General features: G+C 45.8%; 1 protein-coding gene across 3 annotated transcripts in view; it reads right to left on the bottom strand.

The window, feature by feature from the left end:
- Window positions 1–18,142, bottom strand: part of slc30a9 (solute carrier family 30 member 9) — a 191,296-nt gene that overhangs the window by 44,973 nt on the left and 128,181 nt on the right. For all 3 annotated transcript variants that reach the window (XM_038791311.1, XM_038791312.1, XM_038791310.1), the window contains exons 11-14: window positions 11,548–11,603; window positions 10,953–11,088; window positions 8,127–8,166; window positions 625–696 (exon numbers count right to left, since the gene is read on the bottom strand). In XM_038791311.1, the coding sequence (XP_038647239.1) occupies window positions 625–696; window positions 8,127–8,166; window positions 10,953–11,088; window positions 11,548–11,603 (304 nt within the window). The remainder of the gene's footprint in view (window positions 1–624; window positions 697–8,126; window positions 8,167–10,952; window positions 11,089–11,547; window positions 11,604–18,142) is intronic.

Genomic DNA, 18,142 nt, shown 5'->3' on the forward strand with positions numbered 1-18,142 from the left:
ATGGTTAGATGCTTTTTTGTTGGAGTTGATTATTGCCTGCCATTTGTGTGGCACAAATTTTACTTGCCACTGATCAGCCCAAGCCTCAATGTTCTCCAGTTCTTGCTATATTTGAGCACAGGGCTATTTCACTATACAAGGAGCCACAAATAGTACTGAACACCGTTTAATCATCAATGAACATCCAGATTTCTGGCCTTTATAATTGAAGGACAACCATAGATGAAGAAGCTGAAGATCATTTCCAGTTTGTTATTACTCCTTTATTAAACATATTTGTATTTCATCTTCTATCCTTTAAAATACTCACCTACTGCACAAGACTACCCAGTGTTGGGAGTGGGAAATTTGAAAGATGTGAAGGATCTCACATGTGGAACCAGAAGAATGGATATCTGGAACTTTTGCTTCGATTTTAATTGGTGTCAATATTCAGTAGAATATTAAACTGTGTATTGTATTTTCTTCCCCATTCATATTAACATCGATAGTAAATACTTACTGAGTTTTGTGGAACATTCCCCTGCGCACACACACGCACATCCTGCTGACAGGATACAACATATTTGCAGAGCAGTTGGAGTTAAGTGTGTTGCAATTATATTAAATACAAAATTGGCATACCGTACTGATAGAAGCTTATTCCTTTAGCTTGGGCACTCTTCCGTAGTTCATTTACTGCCACTAAAAGTGTTGCTGGAAGGAAAATACAACAGAATGTTAGCAACAAAACTACTTTGTCCCTGGAAACTTGTAATTTTCAAGGTTTATCATAACAAAATCAGTATGACAAAACAGCAACTTTCTTTTCCCCAAAGACTACTAAGCAAGAGGTGAATAGAAAGAATATGACTGAATAGAATAGACAATTCAGTTCTCATTGGAAGAAAAAAAAAAGAAAACAAATTGAGCACAACAGATAGTTGTATTTACGATGTAGGAATGTAAGCAGGATATTTAGATGCAATAGCCAGGCGTACAAAACATTCCTAGTTTAGAATACCAACTAGAGGACTTCCGGTGACGGCAATGAAGGAGTAAGTCACACATACGGTCGCTCCCGCTCGGGTTGGGCTTTTGGACCTTTTTCCACGATTTTGTACCGGACTAGATTTGAAAAATCGAATACGGAGGCAACTGGGTACTGGATTCCCACATCGGTGCATGGAGAGGACGACGAGAAGTGCTTGGGCTGAAGCTGCAGGGGGAGAAAGCATGGCGGATGACCGGACCTCTGGCTTGTACACCCAGCGGTCAACGGAGCAGCTGCAATTTATCCTGGAGGGCTTCGGCAAGCAGAAGCGGGACTGCTTGGACACGATTAAAGAGTCAATTGTGTGGCTGGAGCTTAGATTGGATGCCTAAGATCGGGCGATCCAGAAAGTAGAGAAGGCGCTGGCTGAACAGGAGCAACATCAAACTGCGGTGTAGCTGGAGGTGGGGATGCTGAGAGACCAGCAGAAAAGGCTCCTAGAGAAGGTGGAGGACCGACAGAATAGGTCCTGCCAGCAGAACCCAAGAATCGTCGGGATCCGGGAGGAGTCCGAAGGAACAGACGCTGGGGCATACATAGTGCATATGTTCGAGAAGCTGCTGGGGGATAAGACATTCTCTCGTCCCTTGGAGGTGGACAGGGCTCACAGAGCGCCCACAAGGAAGCCGCAAATGGAAGACACCCCCCCCCCCCAACATTTTTATTTCGAGTCACCTGAGGAAGCGCTGGACTTCGCGAAAAGGAAAAGGCTGGTGGCAGACTGAGAACTTTTGAACTTTGCTGCAACGTTCATGTTTAAAAAAAGTTTCTTGTTTTTTCATTTTGTGGACGCTATTTGTAATGCCTTCTGTATTGATTTGGGACCAGTTGCAGAGATGAGTGAGTTAAAGTTTACATTTACACCGTTAGGGGATGGAGGGTGTGTTTGTTCAGATGCTGGATCTCTTGCTTGATCATTTCTTTCTTTAGCTTTTTTTTTCTGTCGGGCAATTGTATTGGCGCCAGGGGTGGGGGCCACCAAGCTAGCTGGGTGGGTGCGCTCATGGAAGAGTAGTGGGGGGTGAGCAGTTGTTTGGCTTATCAAAGGGGTCGATTTACATTGTGCTGTTACTGGAAGGGGGGGGGGAAAGAGGGAGAAAATGTTCTACTGACAAGGGAGGGACTGTGCTGTGGGACAGAGAGGAGGTCGGGGGCGGAGGCTGCCTGGGGGCGGGCCAGTAGAGGCGCTGGCGACTCGCCCAAGAAAGGTGATGAGTCCCCCAACTAGGCTGATTACTTGGAATGTACGAGGGCTAAATGGGCCGGTCAAGAGGGCACGCGTGTTCGCGCATTTGAGGGGACTGAAGGCGGACGTGGTAAAGCTGCAGGAGATACACCTTAGAGTATCTGACCAGATTACATTAAGGAAAGGTTGGGTCGGACAGCTTCTTCACTCGGGACTGGACTCGAAGACTAGAGGACTCGTAACCCTGATCAACAAGCGGGTACTGTTTGAGGCAGGAAGAATAGTTTCAGATGTGGGAGGCCGGTATATTATGGTCAGTGAGAAATTGGAGGGGGTGCAGGTGGTACTAGTAAATGTTTTTGCGCCAAATTGGGACGATGTGGAGCTTATAAAGAGGAAGATACCGGACCTGGATTTGCATATGGTGGTTATGAGAGGGGACTTCAACATAGTTATTGACCCTGGTTTAGACCGGTCAAGCTCAAAAACGGGCAGGGTGCCAGCAATGGCAAAAGAACTGAAAAGTTTCATGGATCAATGGAGATTTGGGCAGCCGAGGGTGAAGGAGTTCTCCTTCTACTCACACGCGCATAAAATGTACTCTTGGATTGATTTCTTTCTTCTGAGCAGGGCCCTACTGACGGGGGCGTTGGACACAAGGTACTCGACGATCAGAATGCCAGACCATGCCCCGCACTGGGTTGACCTACAGGTTAGTAAAGACAGTAACCAGCGCCCACACTGGAGGTTAGACGTGGGTCTTATAGCTGACGAAGGTGTGTGCGGGCAGGTGAGTAAATGTATTCAGAACTACCAGGAAGTCAACGACACGGAGGAAATTTCAGCAGTGGTGGTCTGGGAAGCATTGAAGGCAGTGGTTAGAGGGAAGCTGATCTCGATATGGGCCCACAGGGAGAAGGTAGACAGGGCAGGGACGGACCGACTGGTAAAGAAGATACTACAGGTCGACAGGAGGTATGCGGAGACCCCAGACGCAGGACTTTTAAGGGAACGGCGGAGACTACAGGCGGAGTTCGGCTTGTTCACCACAGGGAGGCTGGTGGAGCAGTTGGGAAAGGCGAAGGAGGTGATTTATGAGCATGGAGAGAAGGCCAGCAGAATGTCTGCACAGCAGCCTAGAAAGAGGGAGGCAGCCAGGGAGATAGGGAAAGTAAAGGATGGAGATGGGAACCTGGTTGGAGACTCAGCAGGGGTAAACAAGAGGTTTATGGAGTTTTATAGTAGGCTAGATGGGTCGGAACCCCTACAGGGCCGGAGGGGATGAGGCACTTCCTGGGGTGCGGAATTTCCCGAAGGTGGACGTGGAGCTGGTAGAAGGGCTGAAGGCCCCGATCGGGATGGAAGAGATAGCGGAGGGTCTGAAGGCCATGCAGTCGACTAAAGTTCCAGGGCCGGACGGGTACACAGTGGAGTTCTATAAAAAGTTCTCTGGGATATCGGGGCCGTTGTTGACGAGGACGTTCAATGAGGCAAGGGAGACAGGGGTGCTCCCCCAACGATGTCACAGGCCACGGTTTCGCTGATCCTGAAGTGGGACAAGAACCCGGAGCTGTGTGGGTCCCACAGGCCGATATCCCTATTGACGCCAAACTGCTGGCCAAAATTTTGTCCTCTAGGATTGAGGATTGTGTTCCAGACGTTACTGGGGAGGATCAGACGGGGTTTAAGGGAAGGTAGTTGGTGGCCGATGTAAGAAGGCTATTGATCGTGATCATGATACCACCGGAAGGTAGGGAGGTGGAGATAGTGGTTGCAATGGACGCAGAGAAGGCCTTTGATCAAGTAGAATGGGAATATCTGTGGGAGGTACTGGGATGGTTTGGATTTGGGCGGAGGTTTATTGACAGGGCCAGGATGCTGCATCAGGCTCCTGTGGCGAGCGTACGGACGAATAGGACAATATCGGGCTATTTTAGGCTGCATCGGGGGACGAGACAGGGGTGCCCCGTTTCCCCACTGTTGTCGCATTAGCCATAGAGCTGCTGGCAATTGCACTGAGAGCCTCAAGGGGCTAGAGGGGGCTGGTCTGGGGGGATGGGTGGTGGAGCACAGAGTCTTGCTTTACGCAGACGACCTGCTCCTGTATGCTTCGGACCCAATAGAGGGGATGGAAGAAATCATGAGGATTTTGGGGGAATTTAGCCGGTTTTCAGGGTGTAAACTAAATATAGGGAAAAGTGAGATGTTTGCAGTCCAGGTGAGGGGACAGGAGAGGCGACTGGGGAACTGCCGTTTAGAGTGGTAGGGGGAAGCTTTAGGTATCTAGGCATCCAAGTGGCGCGGGAATGGGAAAGGCTGCACAAGCTAAATCTGGCTCGACTAGTAGACCAAATGAAGGACAATTTTCGGAGGTGGGACACGCTCCCGCTGTCACTAGCTGGGAGGGTGCAGACAGTAAAGATGACGGTCCTCCCGAGATTCCTGTTTGTATTCCAGTGTCTCCCCATCTTTATTCCACGGTCCTTTTTTAAACGGGTCAAAAAAATGATCACTGGATTTGTATGGGGGGGCAAGACCCCACGAGTAAAGAGGGGGATGCATGAGGGGAGCTATTGGGCGTCGAATGCAGCCATGATCAGGAAGTGGGTGGGGGGGGGGGTCATTCGGCATGGGAGCGTATGGAGGCGGCTTCATGCAAGGCACCAGCTTAGGGGCGCTGATAACGGCACCTCTGCCGTTCCCGCCGGCACAGTACTCCACCAGCCCGTGATGGTGGCGGCCCTGAGAGTCTGGGGGCAATGGAGGAGGCATGTGGGAGCAATGGAGGAGGCATGTGGGAGCAGATGGAGCATCGGTTTCGTCTCCAATTTGTAATAATCACCGGTTTGCCCCGGGAAGGATGGTCGGGGGGTTTCGGGGATGGCAGAGAGCAGGGATTGAGAGGATGGGGAATATGTTGGGGAGCTTTCCTAGCTTAGGGGAGCTGGAGGAGCTATTTGGATTGGCGAGGGGAACCAATTTCAGGTACCTGCAGGTGTGGGACTTCCTATGCAGGCAGTTTTCAACCTTCCCGCTCCTACCACCAAGGGGGATACAGGACAGGATAGTTTCCAGGGGGGTGGGTGGGAGAAGGGAGGGTCTCTGACATTTACAAGGAATTTATGGGGTCAGAGGAGACGCAGCTGAAGCACAAGTGGGAAGAGGAGTTGGGAGGATAGATAGAGGACGGTCTATGGGCGGACGCGGTGAGTAGAGTCAATGCGTCCACAACATGTACCAGGCTCAGCCTGATACAATTCAAGGTCGTTCACCAGGCTCACATGACAGTAACCCAGATGAACAGGTTCTTTGGGGTAGAAGATAGGTGTGCAGTGTGCGGGAGGGCCAGCGAACTATGTCCACATGTTCTGGACATGTCCAAAGCTTAGGGGATTCTGGCCAGGGTTTGCAGACGTTATGTGGCACCTAGTCCAGAGATGCCGATTTTCAGGGTGTCGCAGGATCCAGGAACCCAGGAGAAGAAAGAGGCAGACTTTCTGGCCTTTGTTTCCCTGGTAGCCCAGACGCAGATATTATTAGCTTGGAGGGCTCAAAGCCCCTGAAGTCAGAGACCTGGCTTACGGACATGGCTACCTTTCTCTGTTTGGAGAAAATCAAGTTCGCCTTGAGAGGGTCAATGTTTGGGTTCGCCCGGAGGTGACAACTGTTTGTCGACTTGTTTGCGGAAAATCATTCGCCAGCAGAAGGGGGGGGGGGGTTAATTTAACTTAGAGTAGGGGGTTAATAAAGGTGGGACCTGTAAGGGAGGAAGACAGCTTTTGCACTGTTTATAGGTTCATGTATATTGTTTATTTTGTTGTCGGTGTAAAACCAAAATATACCTCAATAAAATATTTATTAAAAAAGAATACCAACTAGAGCAGTCAAAACTTTGACTCTTATGGCTGCTTAAAATGGGTTTCTCAAGGCAACCGAATACATCAGATGCTTTAAATGCGTCGATTTTTGATTTAATGTTAAATTAGAATTGGAGACAAATTAGTTATTTTCCCAATCAGATTAACAAATGTTTCTTTTTTATTCATTCATGGGATGTAGACATCATGAGATAGGCCAACATTTATTGCGAATCTCTAATTGCCCTTGAAAAGGTGGTGAGCTGCCTTCTTGAGCAGCTACCGTCCATGTGGTGTAGGTACATCCACAGGGCTGTTAGGGAGAGAGTTCCAGGATTTTGACCCAGTAACAGTGAAGGAACGATGATATTTTCCAAGTCAGAATAGTGAATGACTTTGAGGAGAGCTTCCAGGTGATGGTATTCCCTTTCATCTGTGCTCTGGTCATTCTAAATGGTAGCAGTCGTGGGTTTGGAGTATGCGGTCAAAGGAGCCTTGGTGAATTCTTGCTGCACATCTTGCCAATGGTACACACTGCTGCCACTGTCTGGTGGTGGAGGGAGTGGTTAGTGGCTGTGGTACCAATTAAACAGGCTTGGTCCTGGATGTTGTCAAGCTTTTTGTGTTATTAGAGCTATACTCATCCAGAAAAGTCAATAGTATTCTATTACACTCCTAACTTGTGCCTTCCAGATGGTAGACAGACTTGAGAGTCTGGAGGAGAATTACTCACTGCAGGATTCCTAGTGTTCGACTTACTCTTGTAAGCTACAATATTTATATGCATAGTCTAGTTCCATGTCCGGCCAATGGTAAATTTTAATGGTGGGAAAATTCAGCGATGGTAATGTCATAGGATAGGATCCCCACAGTACAGAAGGTGGCCATTCGGTTCAGCAAGTCTGCACCAGCCCGCCAAAAAAGTGCACTCTACCTAGATCCACTCACCCGCCCTATCTCTATAAACCAACATGCACTTCGCTAGGGACAATTTAGCATGGCCAATCCATCTAACCTGCACATCTTTGGACTGTGGGAGGAGAGTACCTAGACGTAACCCACATACAGACATGGGGAGAACATACAAACTCCACACAGACAAGGCCAAAATCAAACCCGGGTCCCTGGTATGTGAGGCAACAGTGCCATTGAATGTCAAGAGGCGATTGTTAGATTCTCTCTCGTTGGAGATTGTTATTGCCTGGGACTTGCGTGGCGAGAATGTTTGTCGACACTTGGGTAAGCCCAAGCTTGCATATTCTCCAGGTGTTACTGCATATGGACATGGGCTGCTTCAGTATCTGAATTTTCACAAATGCTGAACATTATGCATAATCACTGAACATCCCTACTTCTGACCATATGATGGAAGGAAGGTCATTGGTGAAGCAGCTGAAGATGGCCACTATCTTGAGGAACTCCTGCAAGTGATATTCTGAAACTGAGACTATTGACCTCCAACAACCACAATCATCTTCCTTTGTGCCAAGCATGACATCAACCAGCAGTGCATTTTCCTCCCCTAAATTCTCATTTGACATTCTTTGTTAGAGCTCCTTGATGCAATACTCGATCAAATGCTGCCTTGGTGTCACCAGTAGTCATTCTCACCTCTGGAATTCAGCATTTTTATCCACGTTTGAAGCAAGGCTGTAATGAGGTCAGGAGCGGAGTGATCTTAGCGGAACCCAAACTGAGTAGGTTATCACTAAGAAAGTACTGCTCAATAGCATTGTTGATGGCTCCTTCCATCACTTTCGAGAGGAAACTGATGGGGTGGTAACTGGCCGAGTTGGATTTGTCCTTGTTTGTACAGGACATATCTGGACAATTTTTCACATTGCAATAATTAAATATAGTTAAGTAGTGAACTAAGGGGCTGTTCAACAGAACCAGAATAAAACATCGCAAAAGACTCGTACAAGTCTGCACACTGCCTTTTGGTGAAATTTCTGTGAATATAGTTCTTCTGAAAAGAGAAAAATATGCCACCATGGATGAAAATGATGAGAGAGAATATAATGGCAGTGTCCCAAATCAGTGCACTTACCTCCTTCAGATACTAATGAACCAGCCAGGATAAAATATGCCTGAAAAACAATTTGAACAGTAAATACAATGCTAAAAAAAAAAAATTAGTGCCTAACATGCCCAACCCCATTTTATTAATTATTTAACATTCAATTCAAAATTGAGTTTTAAAAATGAAAAATAAGACGGCTAAATTAATCCAGTTGCACAGCACTTTGTTTCAGTCACAATGTTCCATCAAACAAATTGGAATTCAAACTAATTAGTTTGCAGTTCAACACCATGCGGACCTCAATATCTCAGGTTCGACAAACCTTGGGACTCCTATGTACGTGTCAGCCAAAAACTGGCCACACATTGGGTGGATTGTTTGTTTGTTTTTTCAACGTTCTTCAGTCCTGCACACCTGTGCAGAAGGGAAAAGAAAAAGTGGCAGGTCAGATGACCTGATATGGAGCATCGTTGTGGTGAGCATGCCCAAGGGAGAAGACACAGACGGGCAACAGGGAGGTGTCAAACCAGAGAGGTCCAAAAGAAAAGTTCCAGGTAATGGACAAAGCCCGGGCACAAACATAGGCCCCGTTAAGTTAGAAGAAAGCGCAGAGTAGATTCCATAGTAAGAAAGAGCTGAAGGGAGCAGGCTTTGAGCAAAGTAGTCATGAGAGGGGCCCTGAAAATCTGAGATGGCAGCCAAAGGTTGATGACTCCATTGTGATGGACACTGGGGGCAAAGATATCTTTTTCGAACAGTGTTGTTCTGCTTGGCTCAGCTGATGGTCTGAAACTGTGTTTGGAAGGTGAAACTCTACCCGAGATTCAAAGGATCAATTTCACCCTCTGAGGTGGCCTAGTGCTGAAGCCGTCTGACTGGAAGCAACCTTTCGAGAGAATTCCAAGGCGAGACTTTCAAAGAGTAGAGATTGGAGCACTTCAAGATGACAAGTTTTAGTGAGACGGATTGGCTCAATGTGAGAAACAGGTGGTTAACAAATACATGGAATCTGCTTTGGTCACATCTGCAATCTATTGTGTCGTGTAGCTGACCACAGTTTACTTAATAATTGTCAGGTACCTAATACTTGCCCTGAATATTAGGGTATAAAATAAATATTGTAAGTTGTTTTATCTTTCTGAAATTGTATAGTAACATTTATTAACCCGTGGAATCTTGTGGTTTTATTCACCAAGTGTCTTGAATCTCAAACTCTTTCTACTTTCAACAAAACATTATAGTCCCTAACCGATCACCACCCATGTCCTAGGGTTTGGGCAAGGATCAGAATAACAGTCATGAAGATTTGAAAGTCTTTGTATTAAATTTGGGATTAAGTGAGTTGTTATTAACATCAAGTTAGTATAAGGGATTTCAATTAGGCAGTATTTGCTAATGGCAGCAAAAAAAAAATCTTTGTTCGCTCTACCTTCAAAAATGCACATACCGTACACTGAATGTGATTCAAGTTATGGGAGCTTTTCTAGTTAAAACTGAAGTCCAGTTAATTCAAACATTAAAAGCAAGGGTGAAAGATAGGTATAGAGGGTGCTACAACAGATACTTCAGAATTTGAAGTGACCAGCCAATCTCTCAGAGCACAAAATATATGGTGTAGTGAATTTATCAACCTTATATTGCAAATGCCTGAAGCATTTGTGTAATAATGTAATTGATGATTGTAATAGATATTCTTGAATGTTTAATCCCTGTGAAAATCAATAAATGCCTTTGATTCCTATTATCTTGTGGAATATCATGTTTAAAAACTATAACATCTACTCCCTGATAAAAGTTACAATTTCTAATACATTTCCAATCACAGGTGGACCAAATTCCTGAGAAAGGATAGACATTTTGTATTTCCTCATGCCAAGGATGGGAAACGTTAAAATAGTTTGTCAACACACCAACTTGAGCCGCTATTGCATAACCACTGGAGCTCAACACTGATCGAGATGTCAAAGCAGACCTGTTCCTCTCAGTCAACTCAAGTAAATGTACAGGGATAATTATTGAATGAATGGGAAAGGGTATACTTGTTTTTTTTTTGGCGGGGGGTTAACTGAGATCAATAATCACCTGCCAACTCTATTTGTTAAACTCGTGAGTCATCTGAAAAGCTTTCTGCCTGCTGAGAATGCGGCAGCACACAGATCAACCTGGAACAGAGTATCAGCTCCTTAAAGTCAGTGAGGTTACTCTGCAATGCACAAAAACCATCCTGTAACTTATGCATAAAGTAATTTAAAATGGCAACCTCCATGAAGGTAAAAAATTCACGCCTATTTGGTATAAGGTGCATAGGTGTACATATAGTAACACCTAACAGAAAATTAGGATTACACTAAAATGAAAGTACCAAATCTCTCCAACTTTCCTTCTCTTTGAAGCACATTTCTCAGACGGACGGATGTCAATCTTTGAAATAGAGTTGAGATAATCAATTCTGCTCATTGGCATTTTGGACGAAATGATCAACACTGTTTTAAGTGTACCAAAGTGTATCTAACCAAGATCAATTTGTTACTGCAATAACAGATGACTTTCTCCATGATCAGGTTGGCACAGAAAGATAGAATGAGTACTTTAAAACGTATTCCAAATTGAAGCGAACACGTTTAGTATGTGAGGAAGATGGCTGGGAAAATGTTTGGAAAGACTGACCTGGGAAGATTAGCAGACGTCTTATTCAGGCACCGCTGAAATTCTACTGCACTCAGATTAGAAAATGATTGGATTATACAATGAGCGGAGTTTGTTTCAGATACAATTATTTGGTCTTCTATCATTTGTAATATCTTTCAATTAATTCCAAGATGTATTTCTGAAGTATTTGAATACAGAACTTACCCATGTTAGGGATTCTATATGATGAGGGTGTATAAGTCCAATAATTCCATGGTACCAGGAGAGTCCTGCACCCATCATAAAAATTCCAACTCCACTAATGAGGGAAGCAATGTAGCGCATATTTGTAAATCCATACCTGAATTTAAAAACAATCAGAAACATAAATGCAAAGTCAGCTATATGAACTGCAAGTTTTGTGGATGGGTAATCTAAAATTCAAACAATGCATGCATGGTCATCACAAACATTTTGAATAGTGACAACTGTTGTGCATGTTTGGTCACTTTAAGAGCGAGTCCAATCATGAGACATATTGATGACACCATTGGCTGTTTGAGCAGGAAAATACGGAGTCTTTCTTTACAGCCTGTTGAGTAAACACCTTTCCAAAAAGCTAGCGTTGGTTTGTACCGTCGTTCTCTGCAAGCCTGTCTTTTATAATTATTACAGCAACCACTGTAACAAAAGAAAACTTTTACATTTAGATCTACAACAATCTCCACTAGAGATTGGTTGTGGTCAATATAATTTCCCTTACTTTCACTCCATTAAAAGCATATGTGTACCATTTTGAACAAAATTAGGTTTTACTTACGGATGAACAGCATCTGGGTGCCTGGAAGATTGACTGATACCCACAGCTAATAAAACCTGTAAAAAATCAAATCCACATTAATTTTAGGTTAAGAGTGTCAGAAACAATTAAGAGATAATATCAAACAGCAAGCCCTCCAGTAAATCAGTTCTACTCCCTTTTAAACAAAAGCATCTGAAGATATTGGCCCAGGCTTTGTGGTCAGTGATCAAGCAATGTTCCACAAAGAGGGCAGGGAACAGGCTACAGATGAATTAAAGACAAACCGTTTGGATTCAGAACATTGTGAACATCCTTTTACTCTGGCTGTCTTTGATACGGATGTAATTTTCTGTTTTTTTAACCATGTCCATGTCATTAATAAACATTTATCAGTAAAAAAAAAATTAAATTTTTTTTTTTTATAAAGGGCAGCACGGTAGCATTGTGGATAGCACAATGGCTTCACAGCTCCAGGATCCCAGGTTCGATTCCGGCTTGGGTCACTGTCTGTGCGGAGTCTGCACATCCTCTCCGTGTGTGCGTGGGTTTCCTCCGGGTGCTCCGGTTTCCTCCCACTGTCCAAAAGATGTGCAGGTTAGGTGGATTGGCCATGATAAATTGCCCTTATAGTGTCCAAAATTGCCCTTAGTGTTGGGTGGGGTTACTGGGTATTGGGATAGGGTGGATGTCCACACGTGGATTTTTGTGCTGGAACTTAAAAATCCAAAGTAGCGTGGCACCTTAAGAGACTGTGCATCTCATTAACCTGATTGAACAATCCTTACTGAAGCACAAGGGGGAGGTAGAATTGTACAATCCCTACAATACAGGAAGCAGCCATTTGGTTATCGGATCTGCACCAGCCCTCCTCAAGAGCACCCACCCAGGACCACTCCACCACCCTACCTCTGTAACCTGGACACTAAGGGACAATTTAGCAATGCCAATCTACCTAACCTGAACATCTTTGGACTGTGGGAGGAAACTGAGGCACCCAGAGGAAATTCATGCGATATTGGGAGAATGTGCAAACTCTACACAGTCACCAAAGGGTGAAATTGAACCCGGGTCACTGGTTCTGTGAGGCAGCAGTTCTAACCATTGTGCCACCATGTTGCCCCATAAAAACATGGCCGAGTGCTTGGAGATTAAATTACGAAAAATTCTGAGTTTGGAAACCAGCTCCAGGTTTACCAGAGCAGGGCAGGGGGAAGGCAACCAAATGTGCTGGTATTTTAAATATACGTTAATGAGGCAGGTTGTCTTTGAATTAACCTATTTTGCTAGTTTTACAGTGGGTTATCAAGTTGCTTCGGCCTTTCAGCAGCTGAAGTTTCTCAACTCGAATTCAGGAAATGGGACTGTGACGACCTTGAGCAGTTTGACATAGGAGTTGAGGAGTATTGAAGCTTTGACGGGCTTAAAATAGACAAATCCCAAGCCTGGATGAATTGCATCCCAGGCTGCTGTGGGAGGCAAGGTAGAAAATTGCAGGGCCCCTGACCCAAGTTTTCAACTCTCTGGCCACAGGGAAAGTGCCAGAGGACTGGAGAACAGTTAATGTTGTTCCATGTTTCAAGAACAGTGGTAGAGATAAACCATGAAACCATAAACCAGACCGGTGAGTTTCACATCAGTGGTAAGGAAACTATTGGAGAAAATTCTGAAGGAGAGAACTAATTTCCATTTGGAAAACCATCGCTTGATTAGGGATAGTCAGCATGGTTGTCAGAGGGAGGACAAGCCTAATAAATTTGACTGAATTTTTTGACAAAGTGACCTAGTGTGTGGATGAAGGAAGTGCAGTTGATGTAGTTTATATGGTTTTTAGCAAAGCCCTTGACAAAGTCCCACATGGGAGACTGATTGAGAAGGTTGAAGCATTTGTAATTCAAGGAAACTTGTCAAGATAGACCCAAAACTGGCTTAGTAATAGGACACAAAAGATGGTGGGAGATGGCTGTTTGAGTAACTGGAGGCCAATGTCCAGCAGCATGCCACAGGGATCAGTGTTGGGTCCCTTACCATTATATATAAGTAAATCATATAGAGGACATGAAGGATAATATGTTTGCAGACAACACCAAGATTGGTAAGCTGGTTAACAGTGAAGAGGGTCACAGGAAGATATAGATGGGTTTTTCACATGGGCAGAACAGTGGCAGATGGTATTTACCCTGATAAGTACGAGGTGTTGCAGTTTGGAAGAAGAAACAGGACAAGGGAGTATGCAATCAATGGCAGTACATTAGGAAGCTCAGAGGAACAGATGGATCTTGGGGAACTTGTTCATAGATCTCAGAAGGTGGCAGAGGAGGTGAACAGGGTGGTTAAGAAGGCATATGGAACATTTGCAATCGCAGCATAGAATATAAGAGCAAGGAGATTATGATGGAGCTGTACAGAACGCTGATTAGGCCACAGCTGGAGTAGTGTGCGCAGACCTGGTCACCTCACTATAGGAAGGAGGTGATTGAACTAGAGGACATAGAGGAGATTCAACAGGATGTTGCCTGGGATGGAGCATCTGAGCTATAAGGAGAGACTGTATAGGTTTGGATTGTTTTCTTTAGAGCAGAGAAGGCGGAGGGGGGACATGATTGAGGTTTATAAGATTATGAGGGATTTGGACAGGGTAAATAGAAAGCAGCCGTTTCCCTTGGTTGTGAGGGCAATCAAGGGTGAAGTGCAGGAGATTTGAGAAAACATTTTTTCACTCGAGGGTGGTAAGAATCTGGAATGCACTGCCTGGGAAGAGAGTGGAGACTGGAAACCTCAACCCTTAAAAAGCACTTGGATGAGGATTTGAAACACCATCAGGTTGAAAGAGATGAGAAATGTGTTGGTAAGGGTGGCACAGCGGCTAGCACTGCCTCACATCGCCAGAGACCTGGGCTCAATTCTGACCTTGATTGACTGTGGAGTTTGTGCTTTCTTCCTATTTCTGCGTGGGTCTCCTCCAGGCCCTCTGTTTACCACCCACAGTCCAATGATGTGCAGGTTATGTGGGTTAGCTATGCTAAATTGGCCTAGGTAGGGTTAGGGGGATAGGGTGCTCTTTCAGAGGGTCGGTGCAGACTTGATGGGCCAAATGATCTCCTTCTGAACTGGAGGGAAACTATCAGATCATGACACTAGAATAAATAGCAGGGTTAAGGAACAATAAAAGGACTAGCCTCAAGTTGTTGTACCTGAATGCTCAGAGCATTCAAAATAAAATGGATGAATTAGTTCCGCAGATAGATATAAAAGGGTATGATACAGTTGGGATTACGGAGACATGACTCAAGGTTAAAAAGATAGGAACCAAACATAGAGGGCTATTCAGTTTTTAGGAAGGACAGAGAGAAAAGGAAAAAGGTGGTGGAGTTGCATTGTTGATTAGAGAAACGTATTAACACAGACAATGTGGAATCTGTGTGGGTCAAGTTAAGAAACACCACAGGGCAAAAAGCATTCACAGGGGTGGTATACAGATCACCAAACTGCAGTTGCAGTGGTAATGTTGGGAATAGTATTAAACAGGAAATCAGAGATGCATGCAATAAAGGAACATCTGTGATTATGGGTGACTTTAATCTACATATAGTCAAATTAACAACAAATACAACAGAGGAGGAATTTCTGGAGTGTATATGGGATGCTTTTCTGGAGCTATACATTGAGGTATCAACAAGGGAACGGGCCATCTTGGACTGGGTGTTGTGCAATGAGAAATGATTAGCTGGCAATCTTGTTAAGAGAACCCTTGGGGATGAGTGATCATAATACAATGAGGTAGTTGATTCTGAGGCTAAGGTCCTGAATCTCAATAAAGGTAACTATGATGGTATTAAGCACGAGTTGGCTATGATGGACTGGGAAACATTACTGAAAGGAAGGACAGTACAGGCAATGGCAGGTATTCAAGGAACAAATAGGTGAACACCAAAAGTTGTTTATTCCTATTTGGTGCATGAGTAGAAAGGGAACAGTCGCCAAACCATGGCCTACAAATGAAATTAGAGATAGTATTAGATTCAAAGAAGGGATACACAAATAAGTAAGATAAAACAATATACCCAAGGATTGGGAACAGTTTAAAATTCAGCAAAGGCGAATCAAGGGATTGATTGTGGAGAAAAGATAATATGAAAGTAAGCTAGTAGTGAACATAAAAACATACTGTAAAGGTTTCTATAGGTATGTGAAGAGAAAACGTTTGATAAAACAAATGTAGGCCCCTTACAGTCAGAAACGGTGGAAATTCATAACGGAGAGCGAAGAAATGGCTAAGGAACTAAATTTGTACTGCGCTTAATCTTCACAAAGAAAGTCATGAATAATTTACTAGAAGTTCTGAGAAACACAAGTTTTAGTGAAGAGCTGAAGGAAATTAATATTAGTAGAGAAATGGTTTTGGGGTCATTAACAGGATTGAAGGCATATAAATCTTCAGAGCCTGATAATCTTCATCTCATAGTACTTAAGGAAATAGTCCTAGAAATAGTAGATCCGTGTACGAGTATGGGGAAAAGGCTAGCAGACCGTTAGCGCAGCAACTCAGGAGGAGGGAGGCGGCAAGGGAAATAGGTAGAGTGAGGGACGAGGGGGGGCGCAAAGTGGAGGATCCGGCAGAATTGAATAGGGTATTCCGGGACTTCTATCGTAAGCTGTATACTTCGGAGCCGCCGGAAGAACCGGAGGGGATGAAAAGGTTTCTGGACGGGTTAACATTTCCAACAGTTTGGAGGGGGGGGGGGGGGGGGGGGGGGGGGGGGGAGGTGGAAGAGCTGGGGGCCCCGATTAGAGTAGAGGAGGTATTGGGGGGCCTAAAGGCCATGCAGTCGGGGAAGTCCCCGGGGCCGGATGGATACCCAGTAGAGTTTTATAGGAAGTTTTCTGAGCTGGTGGGCCCGGTCTTGGCGCGGGTTTTCAATGAGGCAAGGGACAGAGGGACCCTGCCGCCGACAATGTCACAAGCCACCATATCTCTGATATTGAAGTGGGGTAAAGACCCGGAGGTGTGCGGGTCCTACAGGCCAATCTCCCTGATTAATGTAGACGCCAAGCGCCTGGCAAAGGTACTGGCGGGTAGAATGGAGGACTGTGTACCGGAGGTGATTGGGGAGGATCAAACGGGGTTCGTGAAAGGTAGGCAGCTGGCGGCCAGTCTGAGGAGATTGCTCAATGTGATAATGATGCCCCCGGCGGGTAGAGAGGTGGAGGTTGTGGTGGCAATGGACGCCGAGAAGGCCTTTGACCGGGTGGAGTGGGACTATCTATGGGAGGTGCTCGGACGGTTTGGGTTCGGGGAGGGATTGGTGGATTGGATCAAATTATTATATCAGGCCCCGAGGGCCAGCGTCAGGACCAACAGAGAAGTGTCGGAGTACTTTAGGTTGTACCGAGGGACCAGGCAGGGCTGCCCGCTCTCCCCGCTGCTGTTTGCGCTGGCCATAGAGCCGCTGGCGATTGCGCTGAGAGCCACAGAGGGCTGGAAAGGGATGGTGAGGGGCGGGGTTGAACACAGGGTTTCTCTTTATGCAGACGACCTGCTCCTGTACGTGTCGGACCCAGTGGCCGGGATGGGAACTATACTGGGAATGCTGAGGGAGTTTGGCCAGTTCTCAGGATACAAATTAAATACGGTCAAGAGTGAAATGTTTGTGGTCCAGGCAAGGGGCCAGGAGAACAGATTGAGAGGGCTACCGTTTAGGCTAGTTGAGGAAAATTTCCGGTATTTGGGAATCCAGGTGGCACGAGACTGGGGCAGGCTGCATAAGTTAAATTTGGCCAGGGTGGTGGAGCAAATGAAGGGAGAGTTTTGGAGCTGGGATGCACTCCCGCTGTCGCTGGCAGGGAGGGTGCAGACTGTAAAGATGACAATCCTCCCTCGATTTTTGTTTATTTTTCAGTGCCTACCCGATCTTTATCCCACAGTCCTTCTTCAAAAGAGTTAACGGGCTGATCATGAGCTTTGTCTGGGCGGGAAAATCCCTGCGGGGTGAAGAAGGCAATGTTGGAGAGGAACCGCAGCGAGGGAGGGCTGGCTTTGCCGAGTCTGGTCAATTATTACTGGGCGGCCAACATCGCTATGATAAGGAAGTGGATGGTGGGTACAGGGTCTATTTGGGAGCGGGTGGAGGCGGCTTCGTGCAGGGGCTCCAGTTTGGAAGCCCTGGTCACGGCTCCTCTACCGCTGCCGCCGGCCAAGTACACCACCAGCCCGGTAGTGGTGGCGACCCTGCGGATATGGGGCCAGTGGAGGAGGCATGTGGGGAGATGGGGGCGTCTGTCTGGGCGCCAATCTGCGACAACCATCGGTTTGCCCCCGGCAGAATGGATGGGGGGTTCCGAGTATGGTGGCGAGCAGGGGCGGGAAGGGTGGGTGATATGTTCCTGGAAGGGAGCTTCGCGAGTTTGAGGAGCTTGGAGGAGAAATTTGGGTTGGTAAGGGGAAATGATTTTAGATACCTACAGTTGCGGGACTTTGTTCGTAGACAGGTCCCATCTTTCCCACGCCTCCCGCCAATGGGGATCCTAGACAGAATAGTCTCTGGGAGGGACGAAGGGGAGGGTAGAGTCTCGGGTATTTATAAGGTGCTCATGAGGGAGGAAGGGTCCCAGACAG

This window comes from Scyliorhinus canicula, chromosome 3, assembly GCF_902713615.1.
Source record: "Scyliorhinus canicula chromosome 3, sScyCan1.1, whole genome shotgun sequence".
NCBI lineage: Eukaryota > Metazoa > Chordata > Chondrichthyes > Carcharhiniformes > Scyliorhinidae > Scyliorhinus > Scyliorhinus canicula.